This window comes from Pristis pectinata, chromosome 10 (assembly GCF_009764475.1).
Source record: "Pristis pectinata isolate sPriPec2 chromosome 10, sPriPec2.1.pri, whole genome shotgun sequence".
Taxonomy (NCBI): domain Eukaryota; kingdom Metazoa; phylum Chordata; class Chondrichthyes; order Rhinopristiformes; family Pristidae; genus Pristis; species Pristis pectinata.
In genome coordinates, this window is record NC_067414.1 from 13,106,373 (window position 1) to 13,133,328 (window position 26,956).

Consider the following 26,956-nt stretch of genomic DNA (forward strand, 5'->3'; position numbering starts at 1 on the left):
ACAGCACAGTACAGGCCCTTCAGCCCACAATGTTGTGCCAACATTTTATCCTGCTCTAAGATCTATCTAACCCTTCCCTCCCACATAACCCCCCATTTCTCTATCATTCATGTAGGAGCTCCTAAATCATTCACTTCAGAGCTCATGGTCTTCTTTGTCAAAAAGATTGTGACCATCTGGTCTGCTGCCTCTTTCCCGAGTTCCAACCTTCTAAGCTTCCTTCCCTGCCCCAATCCTGAATTCTCATCCTTCTCAAGTTTCTTTTCCTTCTCCTGTGATGCTTTCCAAGCTTACCTTGTCAATGAGACTTACCTTCCACTTCCTAAACCCCTATTCCCACTAAACAGATGACCACCTGACTAAACTTCCTTGCCGTTATGCCTGGTCCTTGCAAACATTTCTGACCTTTCTTTCCTTAACGAAGACCTTGAGCACACTCTAGCATCTCAATCTTTTGAACATCTCTCCCAGAGCTACGGGTTTATGTAAATTCCAAAGCAAGCAAACAGATCTGATCAAAGTCATTAATGTCGCCTGTTTGACTGCGAAAAAGACAATTCATCTTGGATCGCCGTTCTCAAGCTGTCCACACCATTTTTTTGAGCACACCATCCTCCTCCTGTAGATGGTGAAAGGCTTTGGGGAATCAGGAGGGGAGTTATTTGTCGAAGGATACTCAACAACAACCTGCTCTTTTTGCCACAGTATATGTGACCTCCCGGGATGTTTATTTTGGAGACTTAGTGCTGATAATAAGTAAATAAATGTTTTCTAGTTGTTGTTCATGTTGTATGCTAATCAACCATTCAGAAGGAATTACTGATAAATCTCTCACTATTCCTTTATTTTGTAGTTGCCAGTTTTGTAAGGCAGATGAACTATTTACGGATTATGAATCCAAGCTTTTTTCACACAGGCAAGTATTTAAGCGGGCAGAAATAATATCCTGCAAGAGTTTTGTCCATCTTTGGGGGTTCAGTTCAACAGGACTTGTTCAAAGATGTATAGGATACAGAATAATCTTAAGCAGTATATAGGGGCTTCCCGAGTTATGAATGACCTTACTTACAAAAATCCGACTTTATGCAAATTCTCCCATACATTTTTTTAAAGCATTTTTCAAGCTAATAATAATAAAATGTTTTATGGTAGTCATTAATGACTTCATGCAGTATATATTCAAGTCATTTAATTATTGGTAGTGTTAAGATTATCATTCAATGAAATGAAAGAATTACAGCAAGTGTATGTAAAGCGGTATGATATAGGTTACTGTAGACATTTCTGACTTATGAAGAAATTGGCTTCCTGACAGTTCTCAGGAATGGAACCCTTACGTAACCTGGGGACTGCCTGTATTCACAACTTCAATATCCTTGTGATACCGAGCTGAGCTTTCACTCGTAATCCTGTAACTCACCAAGGCTACCTGCTTCCGTAATGTCATCAGTCTCTGCCCTTGTCCCAGCCCACTTGCAGCTGAAATGGTCATGCAAAAACTTTGTTATTCCCAGGTTTGATTATTCCCTTGCTCTCCTGGCCAGTCTTTCATCCTCTACCTTGCGTAAACTTCAACTTGTACAAAATATTGCTGTCAAAAGGAATCAAAAGGCAGGCTGTTTTCTAATGGAGAGAAATTACAAATGCATGAAGTACAGAGAGATCTGGGTGTTCTTGTGCATGAATCACAAAAGTTAGCAGACAGATAGTTAGGAAGGTATTGGTTTATTATTGTCACTTATACCAAGGTACAGTGAAAAACTTGTCTTGCATACCGATCGTACAGATCAATTCATTACACAGTGCATTGAGGTAGTACGGGGTGAAAACAATAACAGAATACAGAGTAAAGTGCCACAGCTACAGAGGAAGTGCGGTGCAGGTAGAAGGTGCAAGGTCATAACGAGGTAGATTGTGAGGTCAAGAGTCCATCTCATCATATAAGGGAGCCATTCAATAGACTTATAACAGCAGGATAGAAGCTGTCCTTGAGCCTGGTGGTACGTGCCCTCAGGCTCCTGTATCTTCTGCCTGATGGGAGAGGGGAGAAGAGAGAATGTCCCAGGTGGGTGGGGTCTTTGATTATGCTGGCTACTCACCAAGACAGTGAGAAGTGTAGTCTCAGAGTCCACAGAGGGGAAGTTGGTTTCCGTGATATGCTGAGCTGTGTCCATAACTCTCTGCAGTTTCTTGCGGTCCCAGGCAGAGCAATTACCATACCAAGCCATGATGCATTCGGATAGGATGCTTTCTATGGTGCAGCAATAAAAGTTGGTGAGTGTCAATGGGGACATGTCAAACAGTGTCAAATTTCTTTAGCCTCCTAAGGAAGTAGAGGCGCTGGTGAGCTTTCTTGGCTGTGGTGTCGATGTGGTTGGACCAGGTCAACCCTCTCGACCTCAGCACCATTGATGTAGACAGGTACATGTACACAGCCCCCTTTCCTGAAGTCAATGACCAGCTCTTTTGTTTTGCTGACATTGGGGTAAAGATTGTTGTCATGACACCATGTCACTAAGCTCTCTATCTCATTCCCATACTCCGACTCATCGTTATTTGAGAAACAGCCCACTACGGTGGTGTCATCTGCAAACTTGTAGATGGAGTTAGAGAAGAATCTGGACACACAGTCATGAGTATATAGAGAGTAGAGTAGGGGGCTGAGGACGCAGCCTTGTGGGCACTAGTGTTGAGAATAATCGTGCTGGGGGTGTTGCTGCCTATCCTTACTGATTGCAGTCTGTTGGTCAGAAAGTCAAGGATCCATTTACAGAGAGAGGTGTTGAGTCCCAGGTCTCGGAGTTTGGTGATGATTTTGCTTGGAATTACAGTATTGATGGCAGAGCTGTATTCAATAAACAATAGTCTAATGTAGGTGTCTTTACTGTCGAGATGCTCCAGAGATGAGTGTAGGACCAGGGAGATGGCATCCACTGTAGACCTGTTTCGGCTGTAGGCAAATTGTAGTGGGTCGAGGTTTTCTGCGAGGCTGGAGTTGACGCGTGCCGTGACCAGCCTCTCAAGGCACTTCACAATGGTGGATGTCAGAGCCATCAGCTGGTAGTCATTAAGGCACGTTACCTTGTATTTCTTAGGTACTGAGATGATAGTGGTCTTCTTAAAACAGGTGGGAGCCGCAAAAGCCATATTGGTCTTAATTGCAAGGGGGTTGGAGTTTAGACACGGGGAACAATTGTGACAATTGTACAGAGTGTTGGTGAAGCCACACCTGGAGCACGGTTTTGGTCCCCTTATTTAAATAAGGATATACTAGCATTGGAGGCAGTCCAGAAAACATTCACTAGGCCAATTCCTAATATGAAAATCTGGAACTTCATACCCTAGAGGGTTGTGAAGGCTATATCGCTGGAGGTATTTAAAAGAGGAGGTAGATCAATTTTGAAAGGTAAGGGAATTGAGGGCTATAGGCAACTGATACAGAAGACCAGTCGAGGTCTGAGGCAGATCAGCCATGATTATACTGAATGACAGGGAAGGCTTGAGGTGCCCGGCGTTTTACTTCTATTCCCACTTTCTTGCGTTCTTATGCATCCACATTGAAATTGGAGTGAAGTCCAGTTCACCATCACCTGTGTTCTTTGATCTATGTTGGCCGCTGAGTGAGCAAAGCCTTAATTCTGAAATAACTTACTCTTGTGTTCACGTCCCACTTGCAATCATACCCTCTTGTCCCTGTCCACTGACCATTTCTGCAGTAATTAACCCAAGGGGTATGACTGCCTCTTGGACCAAAGTATCCAGGTAATTTTCTTTGCCCACACACACCCCACCCCCACAAAGGATCTCAGTGTCTAAAACTTAGATTCCACTTCATCAACTCAGAGCCGATGTTCCTCAAGTCGCGAACACTTACTGTGGAAGGGGCTGCTGTGTGTCATGGTGATCCACATCAGCTCCCACAGACTTAGCCACAACTCACTGTCACCCACCCTGACTGTCTTATGTTTTTTAATTAGTAATTGTTCTTTAACTGGCTATTTATAATTTTTAATTATCATTCAATTACCAACTCTGCTAACAGACTTTGCCCTAGATTGTAATTTTGAACAAACTCCTTTAAGATGGAGAGGAGACTCCAGTGTTCACCAGCCAATTCCCACCTTGCCTTCCTGTGATGTCACACTTTGATTTTCTATTCCCCTCTTTTTCAAATTCTTGCTTTGTTTTGCTGCTAGTAATTCAACCCTAATTTTCTTTTAAATACCAACGTGGCACCTCGTTCCCCCCCACTTCACTTCATTCCCACACTTTGCCTAATTATGACATCTGAACTCAGTTGAAAAATGTATTTGGTTGAAATTTACACAATCCATAATTTTAATTGGTTGAAATACAGTCATCTATACACTTAGGATTATTAAGGCTTGACTCTGCACTCTATCTGACTAGACTTAAGCAGGTGACTATATCACCTTTTGGAAGAGAGTATGTACACTATATCAGAGAGAACTAAAGCTTGATCTGTATTCTCCAGCGTTAAAGGCCAAAAAGCAATCTTTGAAGAAATGATTGAAGACGAGGAAGGCCTGATAGATGAACGCTTACCTACCACTAGTCGGGGATTGTGGGCTGCGAGTGAGACTGAGCGTGCCTTAAAAGCCATCTTAGCCTTTGGGAAAGCACACCGTATCGATCCCTTGCTCATAGAAGAAGGGAATAACTTCATGGAACTGTTTGAAGCTTGGAAAAAGGAATACAAGGTATACCAATGTTAAAAATGGCGAGGGGAAGTGTTGCTCCAAAACCCCGAGAGATGATGCGGGAACGGAGAGTGGAAGGAGGGGCTTAGCACTGAGCCGCCAGCAAAGGTGAAAAAAGGGAAGTTGTTAACCTTGGGTTGATTAGACAATGTCATTCTTCACCCTATGTGGGTATCAAGGTCAAGATTAATACTTAACTTGAAAGGGAATGAGAAAAAGATCTGTTAGGAGGTATATAAAAGGAAGTTTTATATTGGAGAGAGTACCAGCAGCAGGGGCTGAAGGCTTACTCCTCTGCCTGGTCATTTTTTCTCATTACTCCTCATAATTCTTAAGGCTGCAACATGGCAGGCCACTTGCAACTCTCTGTTGCTCAGTCTTTTTTCCTGGATCTTGAAACTCTTCATATAATTGCACAGGCTAACAACATAGCAGATCTCTTGCATGTTGTTCTAATAGCATATATCCACAAGAAAACAGTTAACTGAACAAGTGCAAAAGTAATTAATAAACAATCAGCAAGCAAGAACTAGCAAGAAGGGAACAAATAAAATCCCTCAAAGGTTTTCTTGGAAATATTTCATTTGATATAAAGTGCTCTTGTACTCTGTAGCAAAATGTTCTTTGGAAATGTATGTCTTGGAGGTCTAAAGTACCTCTTCCGAACATCTGTCGGCTTGAAGTCATTTATGATTTTCTTCACAATTGACCACCCTCCTTTAACCTAGGTGTTGTGCCCACCACCAATTCCCCTGCATCCCAACCTCCCCCACCTCCCTTCTGCAATCCCAGGCTTAAAACAGTTATCTTTAATAGTAGGAGAATAAGTTGAATAAAATCAAATTAAGTAAAGCTGAATGTGTCATGAAACAAAATCGAGGCATACAAGTCATTAATTTAGGACCCAGTTAGAAGATTGTCTGGTTTTATGCAACTTCATTAGGAGAAATGCCAAGAGCATGGGGACATTACAGAAGAGTAATGCCAAGAGGATATGAAAAGTGAAGGTTTAATTAAGAAACTGAGGCTAACATAATTTAAAATGAGTGACATTACGTCTAATGCAGCACTGCCTATTCTAATGGTAAAAGTAGAATCTGTAATTGAAGTGGATACAAACATTAGAAAACATATTATTTTGAATAAATAAATAATACTTTTGAAAAAAAGGCTGACATAGATATTGAGCTGGATGGACTCTGTGCTGTAATATTCGGTGATCCTGTAGTACAGGTCTGTGTGCAAGCGTTTAAACAATATAAATATGTATGAATAATATAGAAAAATATAATCTGGGTAACTGATATGTTTCAATTGAAAACAGATGTATATCCATAGGTTCCTTAAATACTTCTTTTCTCTCCTATCTGTAGTTGCTGCACGAATATTGGATGACACTGCGCGATCGAGTTTCTGCTATTGATGAGTTAGCCATGGCAACTGAACGCTTTCAACTGCGCCTTCCAGATGATCCCAAACCAAGTCTTCCGCTTCTTCATATTATTGAACCACATGAGGTATGAAGCTGGAAATCTTACAGGCAGGTTTGCATTGCAGATTCAACCTGTGTTGGAGAATAAATGTGAAAAGGATTTGATTTAAGTACATGATAATATAGATGGACACTTGAGGGAGAAGGGAATCAAACAAGATGTTAGCATTGGATGGAAGAAACGTGGAGCAAAAACGGTGGCTTAGGTCTTCTGGATAGACTGGCCTGTTTCTCTGCTGTTAATTTGATACAGGAAGTACAGTATAGTTACTGAGTTCCACTGCCTGAAAGGTTATTGGAGTCAGAAGCTCTCATCACACTTAAAGAGATCCCAGAGTGTGCTTAAGGAGTGCTGGAAGGCGGCATTAGTATGGGTAGCTTTTTGATCAACCAACATGGATGTGATGGGCTGAATGAGCTACTGTGCCACAAATTATTTATGTTTCTAGGATTTCACAAGTAGTCAATGATTCAGGGATCGGTAGAGGAGTTGCAATGATCTCTACTGTTATTGGGACACTCTAAGTTCCAGTAAACTGCCATCCTGCAGAAAATTATTGTGCATTTTCGGTCAATATGGAGGCTGACACAGTTGCTGCCCAAGGACAATTTGAATAAGGCCTTAAAATTGCAGACTGCATCAAGCATAAAAAGAGAGCGATGCAAGTCATTAATTTAGGGCCCATTTAGGAAATTGTCTAATTTTGTATGGCTTACTTTGGGACAAATGCCACGGCTTGCTACACACAACATAGCCAGGTGCAGGAAATCTAAGTTACTGTATAATACTTGTATTTATTCATAGATTCATAGAGTTATACAGCACAGAAACAGGCCCTTCAGCCCAGTTTGTCTATGCCGGCCATGATGCCTTCTAAGCTAATTTCATTTGACTGTTTTTGACCCATATCCCTCTAAAGCTTTCCTATCCACGTACCTGTGCAAGTGTTTTCTAAACATTGTAATTGTAGCTGTCTCTACCACCTCTCCTGGCAGCTCATTTCCAATACCCACCCTCTGTGTGAAACACCTGCCCCTCAAATCCCCTTTAACTCTTCCCCCCTCACCTTAAACCTCTAGTTTTAGACTAAACTACACTGGGAAGGAGACTGTGGCAATCTGCCCTACCTATGACCCTCATCATGTTATAAACCTCTCGGCATCCTTCGCTCCAAGGAAAACAGTCCCAGCCTATCCAACCCCACTTTATAACTCAAGCCCTCCGGTCCAGGCAATATCCTTGTGAATCTTTTCTGCACTCTCTCTAGCTTAATCACATCCTTCCTATAGTGTGGTGATCAGAACTGCACACAATAGTGCAGCCTAACCAATGATTTGTACAACTGTAAAATCACATCCCAACTCCTATACTTAATGCCTCAGACCATGTGAGGTCTAACCAATGTTTTATATAATTGTAACATGACGTCCCAACCCTTGTACTCAATGGCATGGCTGATGGAGGCAAGCATGCCAAATGCCCTCTTCACCAACCTACCTGTGTTGCCATTTTCAGGGAAATATGTACTTGGATCCCTAGCTCTCTGTTCAATAACAGAGTAAGAAATCTAAGAAAATGTAAGAAAAATGGAGGGTTATGGGCTGTGTAGGAGGGAAGGTTTAGATTGATCATAAAGTAGGTTTATATAGCTTGGCACAACATCGTGGGCTGAAGGTCCCATACTGTGCTGTACTGTTCTATGTTCTATTAACACTTCCAGGACCATGACGTAGTGCACCAATAGGTAAAAGTAATTAATATACAAAGATGTGTATATTACATCATACAATACATATCTGGTAATGTATAAGTTTATGCACGAGAAATATATATAAAAAAGTCAGGAGAAGCCACTGTTGTGTGTTTGAGGGGCAGGCACGGTTGTGTAGTGGTTAGCGTAACGCTTTACAGCGCCAGCGACCCAGGTTCAATTCCCGCCGCTGTCTGTAAGGAGTTTGTACATTCTCCCTGTGTCTGTGTGGGTTTTCCTCCAGGTGCTCCGGTTTCCCCCCACATTCCAAAGACGTACAGATTAGGAAGTTGTGGGCATGCTATGTTGGCACCGGAAGCATGGCGACACTTGCGGGCTGCCCCCCAGAACACTACGCAAAAAATGCATTTCACTGTGTGTTTCGACGTACATGTGACTAATAAAGATCTTATCTTATCTTGACAGGTGGAACAAAATCAAATGAAGCTCCTAAATGACAAAGCTGTGGCCACATCACAATTGCAGAAGAAGCTTGGTCAAGTCCTGTACCTCACAAATTTGGAGAAGGTGAGAGCCATTTATTGAATAGACCATCTGTACTAAACAAATGCTAGGCTAAGACATCTGGCAGCAGCTTTGGGATCAACTATTCACTGCAGTAGCAGAACTGCACAGGCACCCATAGTGCAGGTCAGGAACTTGGTCAGTAGTTCTTTGCTGCTTCTGACTGCAGTAGCTGAAATTCCTGCAGACTTTCTCTTTTTTTATGCTCCATTGTTTTTGGCCCATTTCTAGAATGGAAATTGACCACTCTGGGCTGCAAATAAGCCCAGCAAAGAAGAATTCTAATGGCACTCAATCCATCTGGACTCAATGATCCATCTGGGATCAACTGCTCTTTCTATTGTTGACCTTGAAGGCACCTGCCCTCTGCAAATGCTGGGAATGATGGGCCTATTAAAGTTATAACTGTGTATATGTTTCAGGAAAAAGGAAGTCAAATGTGCCAGCTGCGTGTGGATGGGTTGAGTAAACACTTCCCCCTTCTACCAACCCCACATCTCCCTACTATTCCTCAGCAATTCCTGAAATTGGATGGCTCAAGCAACGTAGATGGGGTGGGTGAAGGGGTGCTGGGGGCTTGGAGTTCCGGGTTCTGTTCATAGGAGGAACAAAACACCTGGATTATCTTAAACCGTCAAAGAATGGTCTATCTTTTGATTTCACGCTTTTTCCTAAAATGACCTATGTTTGCTTGTTTACCCAGTGTGTATTTAGAACAGGGAATGCAATACCACATGGTTGAGGCAAAAGTATAGATACATTTTAGGGACGCTGGTTAAGTACATAAAGGAGAAAGAAATATAAGGTTATGCCAATAGGCTGGTATGAAAAAGGGTTCATGGGGCAAAAACAGCAACATGGACCAGCTGGGCCAAATGGCCTTTTTCTGCACTGTTAATTTGATCCAATGTTCATTCTTAGACTTGTATTTTGTACTTCTTCGATCTTAACTGGTGCTCTTTTGCACTGAACTGATGTAATTTGTGGAACAGTGAGAGTTTGAGTGCTATTAAATGTACTTCTTTCACTAAATTGGCCAGTGCTGTTGCAGATGAAAGCCTGAACCTTCATCCAAAGCATAACCAGTAAATCCAAATAGTGTATTTCATGGGCAAAATTAAATGCAGTGTTCTGCTGTGACCAGCAGGAGATCACTTCTTTATTCCTTTTACAATATTACAAAAAAGTTTATACAGATATATTGATAAAGCAGATAATTTGATGAGTTAGTACAGGCCTGGATAACAATGGCAACAACGACTGCTATTTGGTTTTGCAGAGAATAAATGAAATTTTAAGATCTATACTTGAAAGCAATCCTTTGTTTTATTTCACAGTCTCAGGATCCATCGATGGGCAACATTAATCCAGATCCCTGTCCCATCTGCGCACGGCAATTAGGGCAGCAGGTAAGAAGTTAGTAGCAGTATTATGAAGCTGCAGTTTTGGTGCAATCAATATGGTAACAGAGATGTTTCAAATAAAACTTATTCCACAAATTTTAAATATTGATTTATTACAAACTTAGCACATCTGTAAATATAAAGTATATTAATAAATATAATTAGCTTTCTGAAACATCAGACAGTGGATTCATTTTCCAAAAAGATAATTTCAGAATCAGCTCCATGTCCCATCCTTGTTTCCCTTCATTGGTTTTAATTTAAACTTTTCTGAGTAATTTACAATTGAAGGCAGCATTTTTGTAATTCATTAGTTCTGTAATTCTGCATTATAGTTATTAGCACAGACTTGCAGTTTAAAAACAAGCATGGAAGTTGTATATTGAGAGCAGACAATCAGGGTTATCAAAAAAAATCTGTTAACATTACAACAGCCTGAATTAGTACAATATATCAAAAATGACAAAATGGTCCAAGGCACTTCACAAGAGCACTATCGAACAAGATTTCACACATGAGGAGATAGCAGGCCAGGTGACTAAATGTTTTGAACAAAAGGTATTTTTTAAGGAGCAACTTAAAAATAGAACGAATGGGAGAGAAGTTCAGGGAAGTACTTCTAGTGCTTAAGACTTTGGTAGCAGAAAGAGTCAGTGCAAATCACAGCCGCATTAGAAGCCAGAACTGGAAATGAAGTAAGTATTTTCTCTGATTAAATTTTTGAAGTATATTTCCTGTTGTAATAGCAGCAACAAGACCCCTAACCAGGAACACAGTGCATTGTTTTGTTTTAAGTGGTCTTGATTGACTAATCAATGTTGACTTTTGCAGCAGGATATCTCCCCTATTCCTGTTCAAGTCCAAAGAGATATTTTGCAGGCATCAGAGAGAGATGACCAGGCTTTGGTTTAATATCTTATCTCAGAGATAACATCTCTGACAGTAATCGCTAGATTTTGTTCTCAAGTCTACAACAGGACTTTGAAACGAAAGCTTCTGATTCAGAGGTTAGAGTGCTACATATTGAGCCACAACTGACCCTAGTGTTAAACTGTACAGAGTACTGAAATATACTGATGTTTATTCTGCTAGCTAGTTGTACATACTGCTGAAGTCATTTCAATTTGTTTGCCAACATGTTCTTTCACTGCAATCTGTTCTCTTCTTGTTCACAGTGGGCAGTATTGACATGTGGACATTGCTTCTGCAGTGACTGCATCGCCATCATAATAGAACAGTACAGTACAGGAGCTCGGCGAAGCTCTATCAAGTGTGCAATTTGCAGACAGACAACAACACACAAAGAAATCTCTTATGTATTCACAAATGAGGCTGCAAACAAAGAAGATGAATTTCCTGTTAAAGTAAGCAATCATGACAACAAAATCTTCTACTAATGGCAAATGGCTTGAAAAACAATTAGCATTATATACATGAATTTACATTTACAATTTCCCGTCATTAATCTGAGGTGTCCTCCTACATCCACCTCTCTACCTTTGTGTACCTAAAGAAGACCTTGACCTTTCACCTTCTAGGAGAGATTGTTCGAAATATGTTTCTGGTTTACTTTAGTATTAGCTGTAAGTGCCTTTATGTATATTGTAATGTAAGAATTATAATGGTTTCTTGTTGCACAATGACAATTTGTACTTGGAAACCTCTTTAATGTAGTAAATGTTCCAAGGCACTTGACCAGTTTACGCCCTGTGTGGATGCATAGACCAAAGAAATAGCAACAATTTGCATTTACATGTGCCCTACAGTTTTCCATGGTTTTAAAGAAACATAATTTATCAAAAAATGGATAAGAAGCTAAAGGAAATGTCAAGACAGGTGACTCAGTCAGGTGTGAGTATCTTAAAGGAGAAGAAAGTGATAGAGAGGTCTTCCAGTGTGTTGGGCATAAGTGGCTGAAGATTTGGCAATCAATGGATGAAGGAAGGGAGGAATGCACATGTGGCTAGAGTTTCCAACAGACAACTAGGCTAACACCAGCAGTAGAGGGAGCAAGAGAAGTACCAGAGAGATCGTAATCAGTTCAGCATGTGACTGCTGGTTTTAGTCACTCTTGTAAGGTATACAATAATTTTTTATTTGTGCCTTCTGTTTCAGGGTAGCCATTCTACTAAGGTGGAGGCTGTGCTCAGGACACTGAAGAAAATCCAGCAGAAGGAGCCTGGGGCCAAGGCCCTGGTGTTTTCCACAGTAAGTTTTATAACTATGACAGACAAATAGTCATATTTCTTTTTTGACAACCTCTTAGGTTCAAGGGAAAGAAAGGTCCTTCCCGCTAACAAGGCATAGAGCATTATTTTCGGCTTCATTTCCAGAGTGGTGGTCAGGTAAGGCAGACTATCAATAGAAGTGACTTTCAGTCCATCCAAGAAAGAAGAATATCCAGTTCTGTCATCACTTTCAGGAGAAGAAAAACATTTGGAAAAATTATTTTATTGCATACAACCTTTCCATATTAAATCTTAGGATACTCCAAACAAGGAAAAATATTAGTATCAGTCCTGAATTAATTTTTAAAAATCTGAATTTACTTGCTAAATACTAATGTAGCTAAGGTGGCTAAAGTACCTCTTAACATGGGCACACTGCCTTCTAAAAGTGAAGAGAAACATTGCTCAAGGTTTGAAGTTTGAGGTGGTTTGAGGATGCAGAGAGATTGACTTTTATTTCATATAAAAAATTTATCTCTAAGTATCAACCATGGCTAGGTGGGTAACATTACCACCCAAAGAGTCAGAAAGTTGTGGGTTCGAATCCCACTCAAGAAACACGAGCAAATAATTCAAACAGTTGCCCCAGTGCAGTACAAAGGGATTGTTGCACTAACAGAGCTGTGGTGTTTCAGATGAGATATTGCACCATATTGACTCCACTACATGTTATAAGATCGTGCTTTTCATTGTAAAGCTTTAGTCAAAATTTATCACTCTCAAGTTCTCAGTGCATTACTCTTGTCTAATTTAGATTTTATGCTGTTGCTTTTAGTGGCAAGATGTGCTCGATATAATTGGGAAAGCATTGTTGGACAATAACATGGAGTTTGTTCAGATCAATGGACTCCACAAGTTCCAGGTAAAGGATTAAATATCAAAGAACAGGACCTGTGAAAGTAAATCTTATGTAATCCCTCTTTTAGTTGGTTCGGCTATCATTTACTTACCCTATTTTGTTAAATCTGAAGAGTTTATATGGTTACTTAAGCAACACTTAAGAGGCAACCACAGTCTGAGATAGTCAAATATGGATTAGACCAGTTAAGGACTGAAGTTTCCCTCTCTAAAAGACACTAGAAAAACAATTATATGCTTTTAACAAAAACAAAACACTGGAAACACTCAACAGGTTAAGCAGCATCTGTGGAAAGAGAAAAGAATTTACGTTTTAGGTCCTCAACCCTTCATCAGACAGGTCGATTTTTTACTCTAACCTACACCCTCATGAACTTGCAGCAATTTCTTTACTAAGAACCAACCTGATATCATCATCTAACCAACACCCCTCAAAACAAGGGCTGTGCTGTTGTGGTTTGGTGAACTGTCCTCTATCTCACAGATACCTCTTCATCCCTCCTTAAGGCCATGACCCCACCACTGAATGTCATGCCATTGTCTGCCTGACAGTCACAGACCATATTTCTTCCCTCTACAGCCTTATAGCCTCCCAGTCCCAAACCGCCCAATCTTCTTCCTGCCCATTTCACAAGTAGGATTGTCCAGGCAGATGCTTGTTTCAGCCTGCTCTTATCTTACTGAATTTATTTCTTCCAACCTTGACTCTCTCCTGTCTCTCCTAGTCCAGCCCCTTCCCATGTATATCTGTGACACCTCTAAGCTCTCTGCCACTTTGACATTTTCCAGTTTCCTGGTCCCAGTCAGCTCATCTTTACCACAGAAGCCCAATCCTGTTGGATCTCTGTCCCCACATCCCACAGACCCTCTGCTTCTTCCTTGCACAGAGGCCTGGCCAATTCCCCTCCACCAACATTCATTTATCTGGTTGAACTCATTCTTAATTTGAACAAGTTCTCCACCAATTCCATTCACTTTCTCCAAATCAAAGGTGTTTTTATGAGAACGAATTGGCCCAAGGTATACCTTTCTTTTTCTGGGATATGTGTAACGGTGTTTCTTTCAGTCCTACTCAGTCCCCCCTCAATTTTTTCTCCATAATATTGATGGCTATATTGGGACTGCTTCCCACATTCACACAGAACTCAAAAACTTCAGTGTCTTTGTTGCCACTGTAAATTGCTCTTGAGCTTGGTTTCCTGGGATGCCAGTCCCTGCAAAGGCTTGTTTATATTTATTATCCCAACCACAATCATGAGCGGTTTTACACATAGGCTTATTTTCCCTTTTGTTCCCTATTAGTATTGGTTTATTATTGTCACTTGAACCGAGGTACAGTGAAAAGCTTGTCTTACAAACCGATCGTACAGGTCAATTCATTACACAGTGCAGTTGCATTGAGTTTGTACAGAGTGCATTGATGTAGTACAGGTAAAAACAATAACAGTACAGTTATATAACTACACTTATTTATTTGGAGAGCTTGATAAGTTCTCTTGTACCAAAGCATTTTTAATTTTTCATCTGGTAAGAATGAAGTGGCAAAGAAAATTACTTCAAGGACACCAGGGGATAAATGAGAGGAGGAGAAAAATTTGAACTTAGCTACTCTCATTAACCATTTATTAAATGTAAAAAGTAGTTCAAGTGACTGAAAGCCCCAGTTCTTTTATAATGGAGCCCTTTGTGCAGGGTTGCGGAGAGTGTCATCTGTCCTATGAACTGTACCCAGCAAGAGTCAGTATTTTCAGTCAGAAGGGATCCAGTGCCTAAGGAACCATACCCATGATGAGTTGGCACTGTAGATTATCAAAGGGTACATAACAAATTGTACCCAACACGGATTGAAGGTTTCATCAGAGGAGAAGCAGAGAACTGTACAGAGATTTCAGCCAACAAACCCCAGAGAACTATGCCCATTATAAAACAGCTATTTTAATGACCTGGGAAATATACACAGACTGGTCAAAGCATTCAGTGAAAGGACCACGGGAATTGTGTCCAGCAGAATTATGGCAACTGAAAACTGAAGAGACTGGGACAGTTCATTTGACCAAAAGTAAAATCATACTAACTCTGCATTACAAATTAGAAAGTTATATGTGGGTTATTTTATAATAGATGACTAGAAATTAGTTAATTCATGTTTTTTACAGGCTTTATAATGGTGTCTTAACTATTAAATTATTTTCACTATCTCATCCTGACCAATCGAAACACATTGTGTCTTCCAGGAGAATCTATCGGCTTTTAAATATGATTCCAAGGTAAATATCTTGCTGCTGCCTCTCCACACAGCATCAAATGGTCTAAACATCATTGAAGCCACTTATGTCCTCTTGGTAGAACCTATTTTAAACCTTGCCCATGAGCTACAGGCCATAGGGAGAGTGCATCGCATCGGACAAACAAAGTGAGTAAAACAGTCATTCCACAATCTATATTTTCCTAGGTTGTTTCTTGTTACACAATTATCCTTATAATACAAATACTTCGATAAAAATAATATAAAATTTCATGGGATGTACAATGTAGAAAGAGACTGCTCAGCCCAGCTTGCCTTACATCAATGTCTAAGTAAGTTTCCTTCACTTCCCTTTTTATGTAATTCTATTGCTTTATGTTGGTATTACTTTACCTCTCATATTTTCCCACATGTTGAAGTTTAGAATTTTCGGATAATGGGCACATCAGCATTTTCTGTTTTTATTTCAGATTTCCAGCATCTGCAGTACTTTTTTTATAAGATAAGATTTCTTTATTAGTCACATGTACATCGAAACACACGGTTAAATGCATCTTTTTGCGTAAAGTGTTCTGGGGGCAGCCCGCAAGTGTCGCCACAATTCCAGCGCCAACATAGCATGCCCACAACTTCCTAACCCCTACGCCTTTAGAATGTGGGAGGAAACCAGAGCACCCGGAGGAAACCCACGCAGACACAGGGAAAACGTACAAACTTCTTACAGACAGTAGCCGGAATTGAACCCGGGTCACTGGCGCTGTAAAGCGTTACGCTAACCGCTACACTACCGTGCCTGCAGAAATTTAAATTCCATGGCAGGATTCAAACACACATCTCCACATTGAGTTCTTCCAACAGTTCTTTATTGCTCCGATTCCAGCATCTGCAGTCTCTTTGTGTCACCAGAATTTTTTTTATTTATTATATCATTTCTTAAGTTTATTTAAATAAAGTAAAAATAAATTTAAATGATAAGAAACTGACATTTAAACAGTGCCTTCCACAACTTAAGGAAGCTCCAGATTTGTAATGCAGTTGTAAAATAAAGATATTTTTCATAGTCTTGGATGCCACTTGCTGCCATTTGAATGGGCCTTTTAGTCCCATTTCTGCCCTTTACTCAAGTTTTACTCCTTCAAATATTTATCTATAATTTTCAAAAGTCATTATGAACTCTGCTTCCACTTCTATTTTTGATTAGACATTCCCATAATCAACATTACTGTGCAAGAATATTTCGAACCACTTATTTTATTTCTGGTTAGCTTTTATGATAGTATGGCCAGCCAAATTGTCACACTGCAGTCAAATAAATAGCTTTTGGTGCTTTATCAAATTTATTCAGGCTCTCTAGTCAAAGGCCTTTTCAAGTTGAAGATATTTCCTCAGAACTGGAAAAATGACAGCACTATCAACAGCTATCAGCACCATCAACCTATCCCAAGCAAAGAGGTCAATCTAACTGGTATTTAAAATGAATTTGGTTTCCCTGTGATCTTCTATAAATGATATACAGTGTCTGGATTTCTTCATGAAGTATAAACAAATCTCTTATTTCTTCCTAGGCCAACTGTTGTTCACAGGTTTCTAACTAAGGGGACAATAGAGGAGAGGATGCAAAGTATGCTTAAAAGTACTGAGAAAAGGTGAGTTCAATTACCACATTAAGGTTTATATTTTCAATTTAAGGAAACAGTGGCATAATGCTTAAGTTATTGAACAAATAACACAAAGACCTGTAATAATCTAGTAGCTGAGGGATAAACCTACTGTGTCTAATATCCTCACCTGACAACTGTAACAGATGTACCTGTTTATAATGATATTGGTCGGCGTGACCACAACATAGTCCTTATTGAGACAAGGTCCCGTCTTCACACTGAAGACGTACTACATTATGAAGTCTGATAATACCGACCTGCTATGTGGGATACATTCAAAACATATCCGGTCAAAACTGGGCAACTGCCACTTGCTGCTTTAACAAAATTCAAGAAGCTAAACACTATCAGGACAAAGTAGCCCCAAAGAATCCCCCTTTTTATTGCCAGCACAACATCTGTAAAATGCTCTGCAGTTACTACCTAGACCACTTCAAACATGGTCCCTCCCAAACATGCAGCCTTGACCACCAAGAAGGACTAGGACAACAAACTTACTTTCACTACCATCTGCATGTTCCCCTCCAAGTTGCACTTAATGCTGATTTGTCTCGGCACCACCACCGTGGTGACATATAGAGATGGGAAACAAATACAGGCCTCACCAATAATTCCTACATCTCATCAATAAAGAATTAAAAATTGTTTTTACATTGTTACAATTAAAATTAGACTTTTTCTTTAATAAAGAATCTGGTTTACACAGGACCAATGAAATTGTTGTCTGCTTATCATTTGAGGCCAAACAAGGCCAGTTATAGACTGTGCCTACTATTTCATCCTGAGATAAATTTAAGATCATATTACTTCTTATCACCAGATCCATCTTCTTTTATATACTTCCAAGGGGATAGCTAGATCCTTGGGGCAGGGTGGCATTTTTGGCTGTGCAATGCTCCCTCATTATGTAATATGAAGAAATTCTCCATGGTCCGTCTTCACCCCTCAGCCAACACTTAGTCATTTATTTCTTTGCTGTTTGTAGAAGATTGCCTTCATTACAACAGTGACTCTAAGTCAAAAGTATTATTTTGTCTGAAAAGTACTTTCTGAAGTTGTGAAAGACACTATAATAAGTACATGCTATTTCCTTAAGAAAGGAGAATGATAATCAGACATTTTAGAGTTTTTCCATTATTTGGAAATTAATACAATGTTTTCTTTCTGATTGATCTTTAGTCATAACAAGTCAGTAATTGTACAATCAGAAGCATCTGTTCTGACAGTGGGAGACCTGGCCGATCTCTTCTCAGAGGAAGAAAGGACTACAGATGGATGAAAGCAGATCATTGACTTATGTGCTAAAGATTAACAATGTATAAAGTTTCTTTTGTTATATATTTGGGAATATGAGCTATAGAAAAGGCTTTGTTCTCCACCCGGACAATAATGAAACTGAAACAAAATGAACTATGGGTGAGATTGAATTAAGGCACAGAAATTGTTTTATTTGTTAATAACTCTGAATTTTAGAATGATGAATACAATGGGGAATCTTAAGTTTCATGTTCAGTACTGTGTGGAGTGGCAAGATCAACAGTTAAATAGTGGGTTACAGTAAAGGAGCTCTACAGTGAAACATTTGGTCCAAATTTCACCACAGCATGTCATCTTAATGGTTTCTTCTGTGCACTTCAGTTCAATATATCTTGCCGTCAGTTGCAAAAGTCCAAGCTGCTCAGAGGGGGAAATAGTTCATTTGGCACCTAAGTGCATAGGGCGATCATCTGTTGGACCAGTGACACTTTAGCATTGGAAAATAAATACAGGACTGAAGTGAAGGGTGAATTCAAAGTAAATCAAGTTCAGAAAGAGGAAAAGTTGGATTAAAGGAGAGATGAGATAGAATAGAAAAGTACAAAAGAATCTGGTACTTTTATAGTCTCTACCAAATTAGAAGATGAGAAGAATGAGACTCCACACTTGCAGTAAAATCAAAAAAAGAATGAGAGATGCTGAAAATCTGCAATGAAAATAGAAAGTGCTGGAAACTCTCAAGCAGGTCAGGCAGCATTTGTGGAAAGAAAAACAGTTAAAGTTTCGGGTCCCAAAGGGTTCCTGACCTGAAAAGTTAATGGTTTCTTTTTCCACAGAAGCTTCTTGACCTGCTGAGTATTTCCAGCATTTTCTGTTTTTATTCCACACTTGTAATATTTGATTTCCATGCCAGAGACTAAATGGAAGTCATTAACACATATTGCATTGTTAAAGGGGTATGTGCACTAAAGATGATACAAATTCATATTCTTGTTGATTTTAATGAGTAGTTAGTGAATAACTACAGCAAATTTACTTTTTAAAAGAACATGGGGAAGCTAAGGCCAAGAAGCTGCTTTTTGTGAAACTAATGGCGAAAGCGAGCTTCTGGATGCTCACAGTTAGTTGTGCACCTCCTTGTTAGAAATTGCTGTGCCATTTATCCATTAATACTGGCAAGCACCAATAATCTTGCTGTTATTTGACATCAGACTCTTTCCATGGTTCCATTGTTTTACCCCTCCCTCCCCCAATATTTCTGCTACTAAGGACTAACTTGTTTTTCTCTCTTTCCCTGTTCTAATGAAGGGTCCTGAACCTGAAACATTAACTAACGTATTTCTCTCCACAGATGCTGCCTGACCTGCTGAGTGTTTCCAGCATATTTTTTAGTACAGGTTTCCAGTATCTGCAGTTTTTTTGATTTTTCTTTCCATGGAATACTCTGATGAAAGGACTGTAATGAAATATTGGATATTATGTAATGAAACAATGAACCAAATGTCTTGGTTGTAATAGACTGGATCTTGCCGAAACAGCCCACCATCACGTCACTGCCCATGATCACTAAAGGCCTGCACTTTTCCTAGTCAAATGCAAAGAGCCGATCTTGCTGGCCTTCTGTAGGATCAAGTGAGGTTCAGACGGCAACCAGGTTTCAGACCATCATAGTGCAGAGACCCCACACTCAGAATGCCCTGACGCACTTTGGTAGACAAGCTGTGGGCCAAACCTTGTATTCTATCAAAATTATAATTTAACCATTTTTAAATATCTCTATCATTCAGAAACATTTAAAGACTCTTAAAATTGAAGTATTTTTTAAAGCTAGCATTTTGAGAAACCATAAAGCTAATTAAAGCACAACATCTAGAAATAAAGACTTTAAACTTTGCTTTTTGCCTCCTAATTTGTAGATCTACAATCCCCATTGAAATCCAGGTTCTATGCTATGTTGGACCTGGAGAGGGATCAGAGTGGTGACTTTCCCCTTATAATGTTGGGGATTCCAACTGTCTGGACCCACACTTGGAGTTCAGCAACAGGATGTAGTGATAGAAACTGCACCATTAATCACTCAGTAAGTCCGGGACTTGTAGCTGTTGCAGATAATTCCTGGAGTTACCTGTGTTTGAATGGCTAAATGCTAGTAGTTCCCTTTGGATAGCCAACAAGATTTGGTTCAATGACAGCACAGTGGTGCAGCCAGTAGAGCTGCTGTCTAGCAGCTTCAGCAACCCAGGTTCAATCTGATCTCTGGTGCTGTATGTGTTGAGTTTACACATTCTCCCTGTGACCATGTGGGTATACTCCATGTGCACCGGTTTCCTCCAACATCCCAGAGACTTGCGGGTTGGTAGGCTAATTGGTTGCTAGAAATTGCCCCTCATATGTAAATGAGTGGTAGAATCTGGGAAGAGTTGATGGGAATGTGGGAAGAATAAAATGAGATTAATGTACAGGATTAGTGTGATTGGTGGGCTGTTTCCATGTTGTATAACTCTCTGACATTAAAACATTGGCATTTTCCACCTTTATACTTTGGAATCTGCACATACATATGAAATCAGGATTTTCCATCAGAGATAACTGGTTCTTGGAGTCCTCGCAGATGGAAATCTTTTTGAAATCACCGAATTTATATTGACTTCAACTTTTTATAAGTTGATCTTTATGTAAGATCCCTTGGAAAAAACTGAGCCTTCTCGATTGAACTTCTAGTCTTGCCTCAGTCAGTCGTACTGTTCCCTGTTAGTCAGAAGTTTGGTGGCTCCCCTCCAGAGACTTAAGCACAAGCAGACACTACTGTACAATATGGTGGAAGTGCTACTCTGTGTCAGGTGTTTCAGGTGCAAGGTTAAACTGAGGTCCAGTCTGCCCTTGTAAGTGGACATAAAATATCCTGTAGCATTATTTTGAAGGGCAAGAAGATTATTCTTTTGATTTTGGCCAAAACTTATCCCTTAACTAATTCCTAATAACAGATTATCAGGTCATTATCATACTGCTTTTTGTGGGAACATGCTGTGCACAAATTAGCCTCCAAATTTCCTACATGACAGCAGTGCTTACATTTTAAAAGCCCTTAAAATGGCTGTAAAGCTCTTTGGGTTAACCTGTCACTTCATTTCAACCATGATTACTACTGATGTTGGAAATCAGTTTTGACATTTAGAGTTCAAGAAACCCACTAGGACAACCTGGTGTCTACATTCCGTCCTAATTTTGGTAAAGTGGTTAAACCACATTCTCTTCCCTATTCTACTTCCTTTGGACCAGAATCCAAGCTCCCTGTGTCTTCCCAGGTCATTGTCCAGCCAGGAAGACTGTATGTGGTGCTTGATTCAATACTTACAGCTGAGCTCGAGTTGGAAGCTCAATCTTCTTAAAGAACAGAACAAATTTAGTGTTCCCTTGGACGGTGGATTGTTGTCCATGCATATGATGTGACCAGCCTTGGACTTTTGTCAAACCTTTTAGTTCAAGCTGTACTGCATTGCTGGTGTAGTTCATGCAGTAGGTTTTTTGATATGGGAATGATAAAGGTGTAGGTCCCTAACATGAATAGAGTTCAAGGGAACATAGTAACTCTCCAAACTTGGCATTTTGTAGACACTCTTACCCCCACCCCATCCCCATTATTTGACAATGCTGCTGTTATTGGTTACAGTGTTAGGTAGCAAAAGGACGTGTTATTTTTTCTTTCAGGTTGTGGTGGAGATTTCTGCCAGGGGTTCAGTTTTCATTAATACAGAAGTGTGTGCAATGTGAGCCAAAGAACTCAGTAAATTTTGCAGCCCATTCCAAGAATGGTAACAAATGCTGAGTCACTGGGGATGCAGGAGATCATTTACTTCAGTTTGTTGGGCTTTGTTCTTGGCCTTGAATTGGCAAGGGTTTAGAAGTCTGCTGTCAAATCAGGTGACTCCCTGTAGAGTTAGTGCTGGCAGCATCTTCTAGCAATCCAGCCAAGAAAAGAATAAATAACAGAGGCGAGCACACAGCCTCTTTAACCCTGTGGGCTACAGAAAGACAGTCAGCACCCATTGACACGTTGGTCTGTGTGTTGTTATGGAAGCTGTATACATGGTTGATTTGTCTGGGAGCCAAATTTTGTAAGAAGGCACTGGAGGGCCAGGCACCAACAGAGATGAATGTTTGACTAAAGCTGACAAAGGCAGAGGACAATTGGGGGGGTGCAAAATGTCCCATCCATCTTTCTAACATTCTGTGCTTAGTCGGGAGAGGGTGGTGTTTTCAGAGGGCAGGATTGGACAGGTATTGGCTCTTTGTGCTTCCAAAACAGACAGTAAAAGCTTGATGTTGTTATTATCAGCAAGAGCTTGTAGTTTTGCTGCCTTGTTGTCTCCACTAAGTGTCTTCCTTCTCCCTTTGATTTGTCTGCCAGTCACTTGAAGGCTTCTGTAGCTGGGAGGGAAAATGGGTTATTCAATATAACTTGGTGCATAGCTTAATGGGCCACAAGAAGTGCTTGAATATTGTATTCATTTGCATCAAACCAGTCCACATTTCATCGCGTTTGGATAATGACTTCTTTAGCAATTGCACTGTGCTTCAAAATGTGCTCCAACTTTCATTGACAGTTCTGGTTGTATAGGTACAGATTGTTAGTGTTAGATGAGTGGAAGTCACAAACTAGTTTCGTATAAGGTTTCAAAATGTCAGCATGATGATTCAATTTTGCAGTAACTGTGTATTTTTATATGGATAAGCTGGTAACGGGCAAAGAGAATTCTGCACCTCTCTTAGCTGTGGTAATGGTAACATCTGTTCGACCATTGGGATTATTGAAGATACAGCCTTGAAAGCACTGTTGCTTTGACTGAGGATCCTCCAGAAGGTAGCACCGGTTTTCTAACATGTTGAAAAGGATGCTCAAAACATGAAGACCAAACTCTCTGTGGGGTGTTAAGTATAATTTCTCATCAATGTTTAGAGATCCATGTCTGAACTTTCTCATTACTCATTTCCAGGTGATGTGGTCATAAGAAATAGGAACAGGAGTAGGCCGTCATGGCTGACCTACTTCGATGCCATTTTCCAGCAGTTAGCTGCATCTACCTTGATTCTGTTAATGTCCAGAAATCTATTGATCTCTGTTTTGAATGAACCTCCACGACCCTCCAGGTTAGAGAATCTCAAAGGTTCACCATCCTCTGAATGAAGGAATTCCTCCTCATCTTGGTCCCAAAAGGCCTACCCCTATTATTATAATCATAAACTCTGTAAGGGAAGCATCCGCCCTGCATCAGCCTGTAAAACCCTTTAAGAATTTTATATGCTTTGATGAGATCTCCTCATTTTTCTAAACTCTGGAGAATACTGTCCCAGACATTCAATCTCTTCTCAGACAACAAATCTTGCATCCCTGGAAACAGTCCTGTGAATCTCTGTTGCACTCCCTCTATGACCCACACATCCTTTTTTATGTAAGGAGATCAAATCTGCATACAATACACCTGCTGTGGTCTCACAAGGGCATTGTATAATTTGTAGTAAAACTCCTTACTTCTGTGGTCAAATCCTCACATTTAAGGCCAACATATCATTTGCCCTTTGCTCAGCACACCTTCCTGCTGCTCTTCAGCACTTGCAACACTCAACAAATACTCAACAGCACAGAAATACTCTGCTTTTTTGTTAAGGTGCACCAAAGTGGATAACCCGGCATACTCCCACATTACCTTTCATCTGCTGAGCCTTCACACACTCACTCAGCTTATCCCTATCCCCTTGAAGCTCCCTTATATTCCTCACAATCCGTACGTGCAATCCCACCTAGTTTAGTATTGGCAACAATCTTGGAAATGTGACATTTGACCCCTTAAGCCAAATCATTGATAAAGGTTGTGAATAGCTGGAAGCCAAGCACCTTTCACGGACTACCCCTTTAGCCTGCCAGTGTGAGAACACATTCCCACACTAGTGTGTACATTGAAGACACACAGTAGTAGCATTTTCTCATTGTTAGGTATGTTCATTAGAATATTACTCAGCTCCCTGCAAAAGTGTTTCTATGGGAGAAAATAGTGTTGAGGTAGATGCACTTATTGCTGGGAAGTTGTTGGGTGTTTGATAGGTTGGTGTGATAGCCTGTTAGAGATCGAGTTTGCTTTTGTGAGCCCTACTTGTGTAAGGTTAGTGTTTACCTCTGATGTATGTACCTGACCAGCAGAAAATGTATATTTTTTCTTTGTATACTGCTGTCATGTGGTCTAGTCTCACATAATTGAGCAAAATCCATTTGATACCTGTTAACAACTTCTCTCTTAACCTAATTCTCCTGTGAGCTCTACTTTCTTTTGAGTCAAGTATTGTGAAAGTATTCCAGCAATAATTCATAAATTTTTGTTTCTTGTAATTTTTTTATCCTACTTAAAATGTGGATCCATTGATCATGGCAAACCATTGAGGCAAGTATTTTTAACCGAACCTTAATAAGGGCCTCCTAAGACAGAGGCAGGCAGAATGTCCTGAGTAGGGCCACCTGGTTATCTAAGGAGGACCTCATATCTTATTGCCAAGCAAGAGTCCTGCAGTCATTAGACCCTCACCACGCTTGTAGGGATCATTGGAGATGACTGGCGTGAGCTCTGGTCACTTAAGGCTGAGTTGTTGAGTTCTCACTTTGGCTTCAGAGTTCTATCCAGTGGTCATGAATGATGTAATATAAGTAGAAATCTTTGTTTAAATGGCATTTTGAGCAATAATTAGTCCTGACCTCCTCTGTGGTCCTGGAACAAACTAATTTCATGCTTGGAGTATCATCAGAAAAAATGTCAAAATTCCATGTTTTTTTAATGTTTATTTATTATTGCTTAAAGCTTTAGGATATTTTAGTTTCAATCTGATACATTTAACAGAGAACAAAATAAAGATTAAAATGTTATTTAAAAAGTTAGAATTTCTAACTTGCTGGTATGCTGTCTGAGAATTGTTCAGTCTGATTGATTGCTCAGTGTGTGTGCTGCGTCTAATGTTGCTGGATTCAAGGAATCCCCTATGGCTAACGTCTGACAGTAAGTAACATTGAAAGAGGCCGACAATGCTATATTCCTAAGTCTTCGTACACAGCATTTTCAGCAACAAACACCATCACTTCTGATTGCAAAGCCTAGGAGATTCAGTGGTATGGGGGAAGTTCTGCACCAAAACATGTGTTCATATTCTCCTTCATGATGTTACAAATAGGCCAAATCCTCTTATTACATCTTTAAAATACAATCAGCCCAGAGATGGCCATATTCTTTGTCACATACATTTAACTCTGCTAAAATTTAGATTTATAATATATATTAGGAAGAACCTTCTTACTCAATGTAGACTTATCTCGGAAAAGACAATCTCCAGATTGCTGTTGGGTAATGAGATGGGAGAATTTAGAATGAACTAGGGCAAAGCATTTGGCTGATAGAAAGATTGTCTTTGGTAAAGTTTGAGTGATTGGGAGCTAGATGTTAATGAAATGTTGGATAGGGAAAGAACTTGCATTTTATGCAGAAACTTTTTTGTCAACACAGTGTTCCAAACCATTTCACAGCCAATGGATTATTTTTCAATTAACTGAAAATCAAAATAATAAAAACTGCAGATGTTGGAAATCTAAAATAAAAAGCAGAAAATGCTAGAAGTACTCAGCAGGTCAGGGCACATCTGATGCAGGAGAAACAGTTAATGCTTCTGGTTGAAGACCCTTCTTCAGAACTGGGAACGAGACAAAAGAAGTCCATTAACCAGCAGGAAGGGGGGCGTCTTTGGGTAAAACCAACGTGACCATGGGGATAAGCTGTAAACAAGGTTATCTGGTCATAAGTGAATGGGAGCAGTTAGAGAGTAAGGACATGGACAAAAGAATGTGGGAGTTGCAAACTGCAGAGCAAGAAGATACACCCGGCAGGTCAGGCTGGGCACGTTCTCCACTCCCAGAGAAAGGGAAAAAAAGAAGCTAACATCACAGATGGATAACTGAAACAAACAGAGAAATAAAGTTACCTAAAGTTGTGGGATTAAATAGAGTCCAGAAAGTTGCAACGTACCCAGATCGAAGATGAGATGCTGTTCCTCAAGTTTGCATTGAGCCTCATCGTTACAGTGCAAGAGGCCACAAACCAATAGGTCAGGGTGGGAGTGGATGGAGAATTAAACTGGCAGGTAACCGAAAACTGAGGGTTGTCCCTGCGGACTGAACGTGGGTGCTCCACAAGGTGGTTATCCAATCTGCCTTTGGTTTCTCCAGTGTAGAGGAGACTGCATTGTGAACACTGAATCACTACTTCACCTGGAAAGGCCGGGTCCCTGCATCGTGGGAAGGAAAGGGATGAAAGGACAAGTGTTGCATCACCTGCAGTTGCAAGGAAAAGGCAGTAAGAAGGGGAGTGATTAGTGGGAACTGCTTTTTCAAGTGCAGTTACTATTTTGATCAGGTGACCCAGTTTGAGGTCAGCATTTAACAACAGCATTGAGGTAGATGATGTATTCTGTTTTGGTGATCTTCCATGTGGGATTGTTGTTATCCAAGACATAAGAGGACCTGCGCTCTTAGTAGACAACCACCAGGATAGTGAATGGCACCTTGGCTTAATGTCTAAGCAGGAAGGTGGCATTTCTGACAATAGGAGACTTTCTGAATGCTGCACTTATGTTGGCTTGGATTATTGTTGAGCCTGGAAACGTGGCTTGAACCCATGTGTCAGGCTGCCTCAAGATGAGCCAAAAAGACACAATGTACAGTAGGGGACAGACTTATTGAATTATATTTCTTGGCAAGAATGAAATGTAAAATGTTGTGGAACAA

At 40.2% G+C, this 26,956-nt stretch overlaps 1 protein-coding gene across 2 annotated transcripts in view; it reads left to right on the forward strand.

Annotated features, from left to right (window-relative positions):
- The window catches only part of shprh (SNF2 histone linker PHD RING helicase), a 64,778-nt gene extending 39,726 nt beyond the window's left edge, over positions 1–25,052 (forward strand). For both annotated transcript variants that reach the window (XM_052024425.1, XM_052024426.1), the window contains 11 exons: positions 854–916; positions 4,496–4,721; positions 6,095–6,238; positions 8,391–8,492; positions 9,827–9,898; positions 11,068–11,256; positions 12,008–12,100; positions 12,896–12,982; positions 15,213–15,391; positions 16,789–16,869; positions 18,064–25,052. In XM_052024425.1, coding sequence (XP_051880385.1) covers positions 854–916; positions 4,496–4,721; positions 6,095–6,238; positions 8,391–8,492; positions 9,827–9,898; positions 11,068–11,256; positions 12,008–12,100; positions 12,896–12,982; positions 15,213–15,391; positions 16,789–16,869; positions 18,064–18,163 — 1,336 coding nt within the window. In that variant the 3' untranslated portion in view covers positions 18,164–25,052. The remainder of the gene's footprint in view (positions 1–853; positions 917–4,495; positions 4,722–6,094; positions 6,239–8,390; positions 8,493–9,826; positions 9,899–11,067; positions 11,257–12,007; positions 12,101–12,895; positions 12,983–15,212; positions 15,392–16,788; positions 16,870–18,063) is intronic.
- Positions 25,053–26,956: the final 1,904 nt, after the last annotated feature.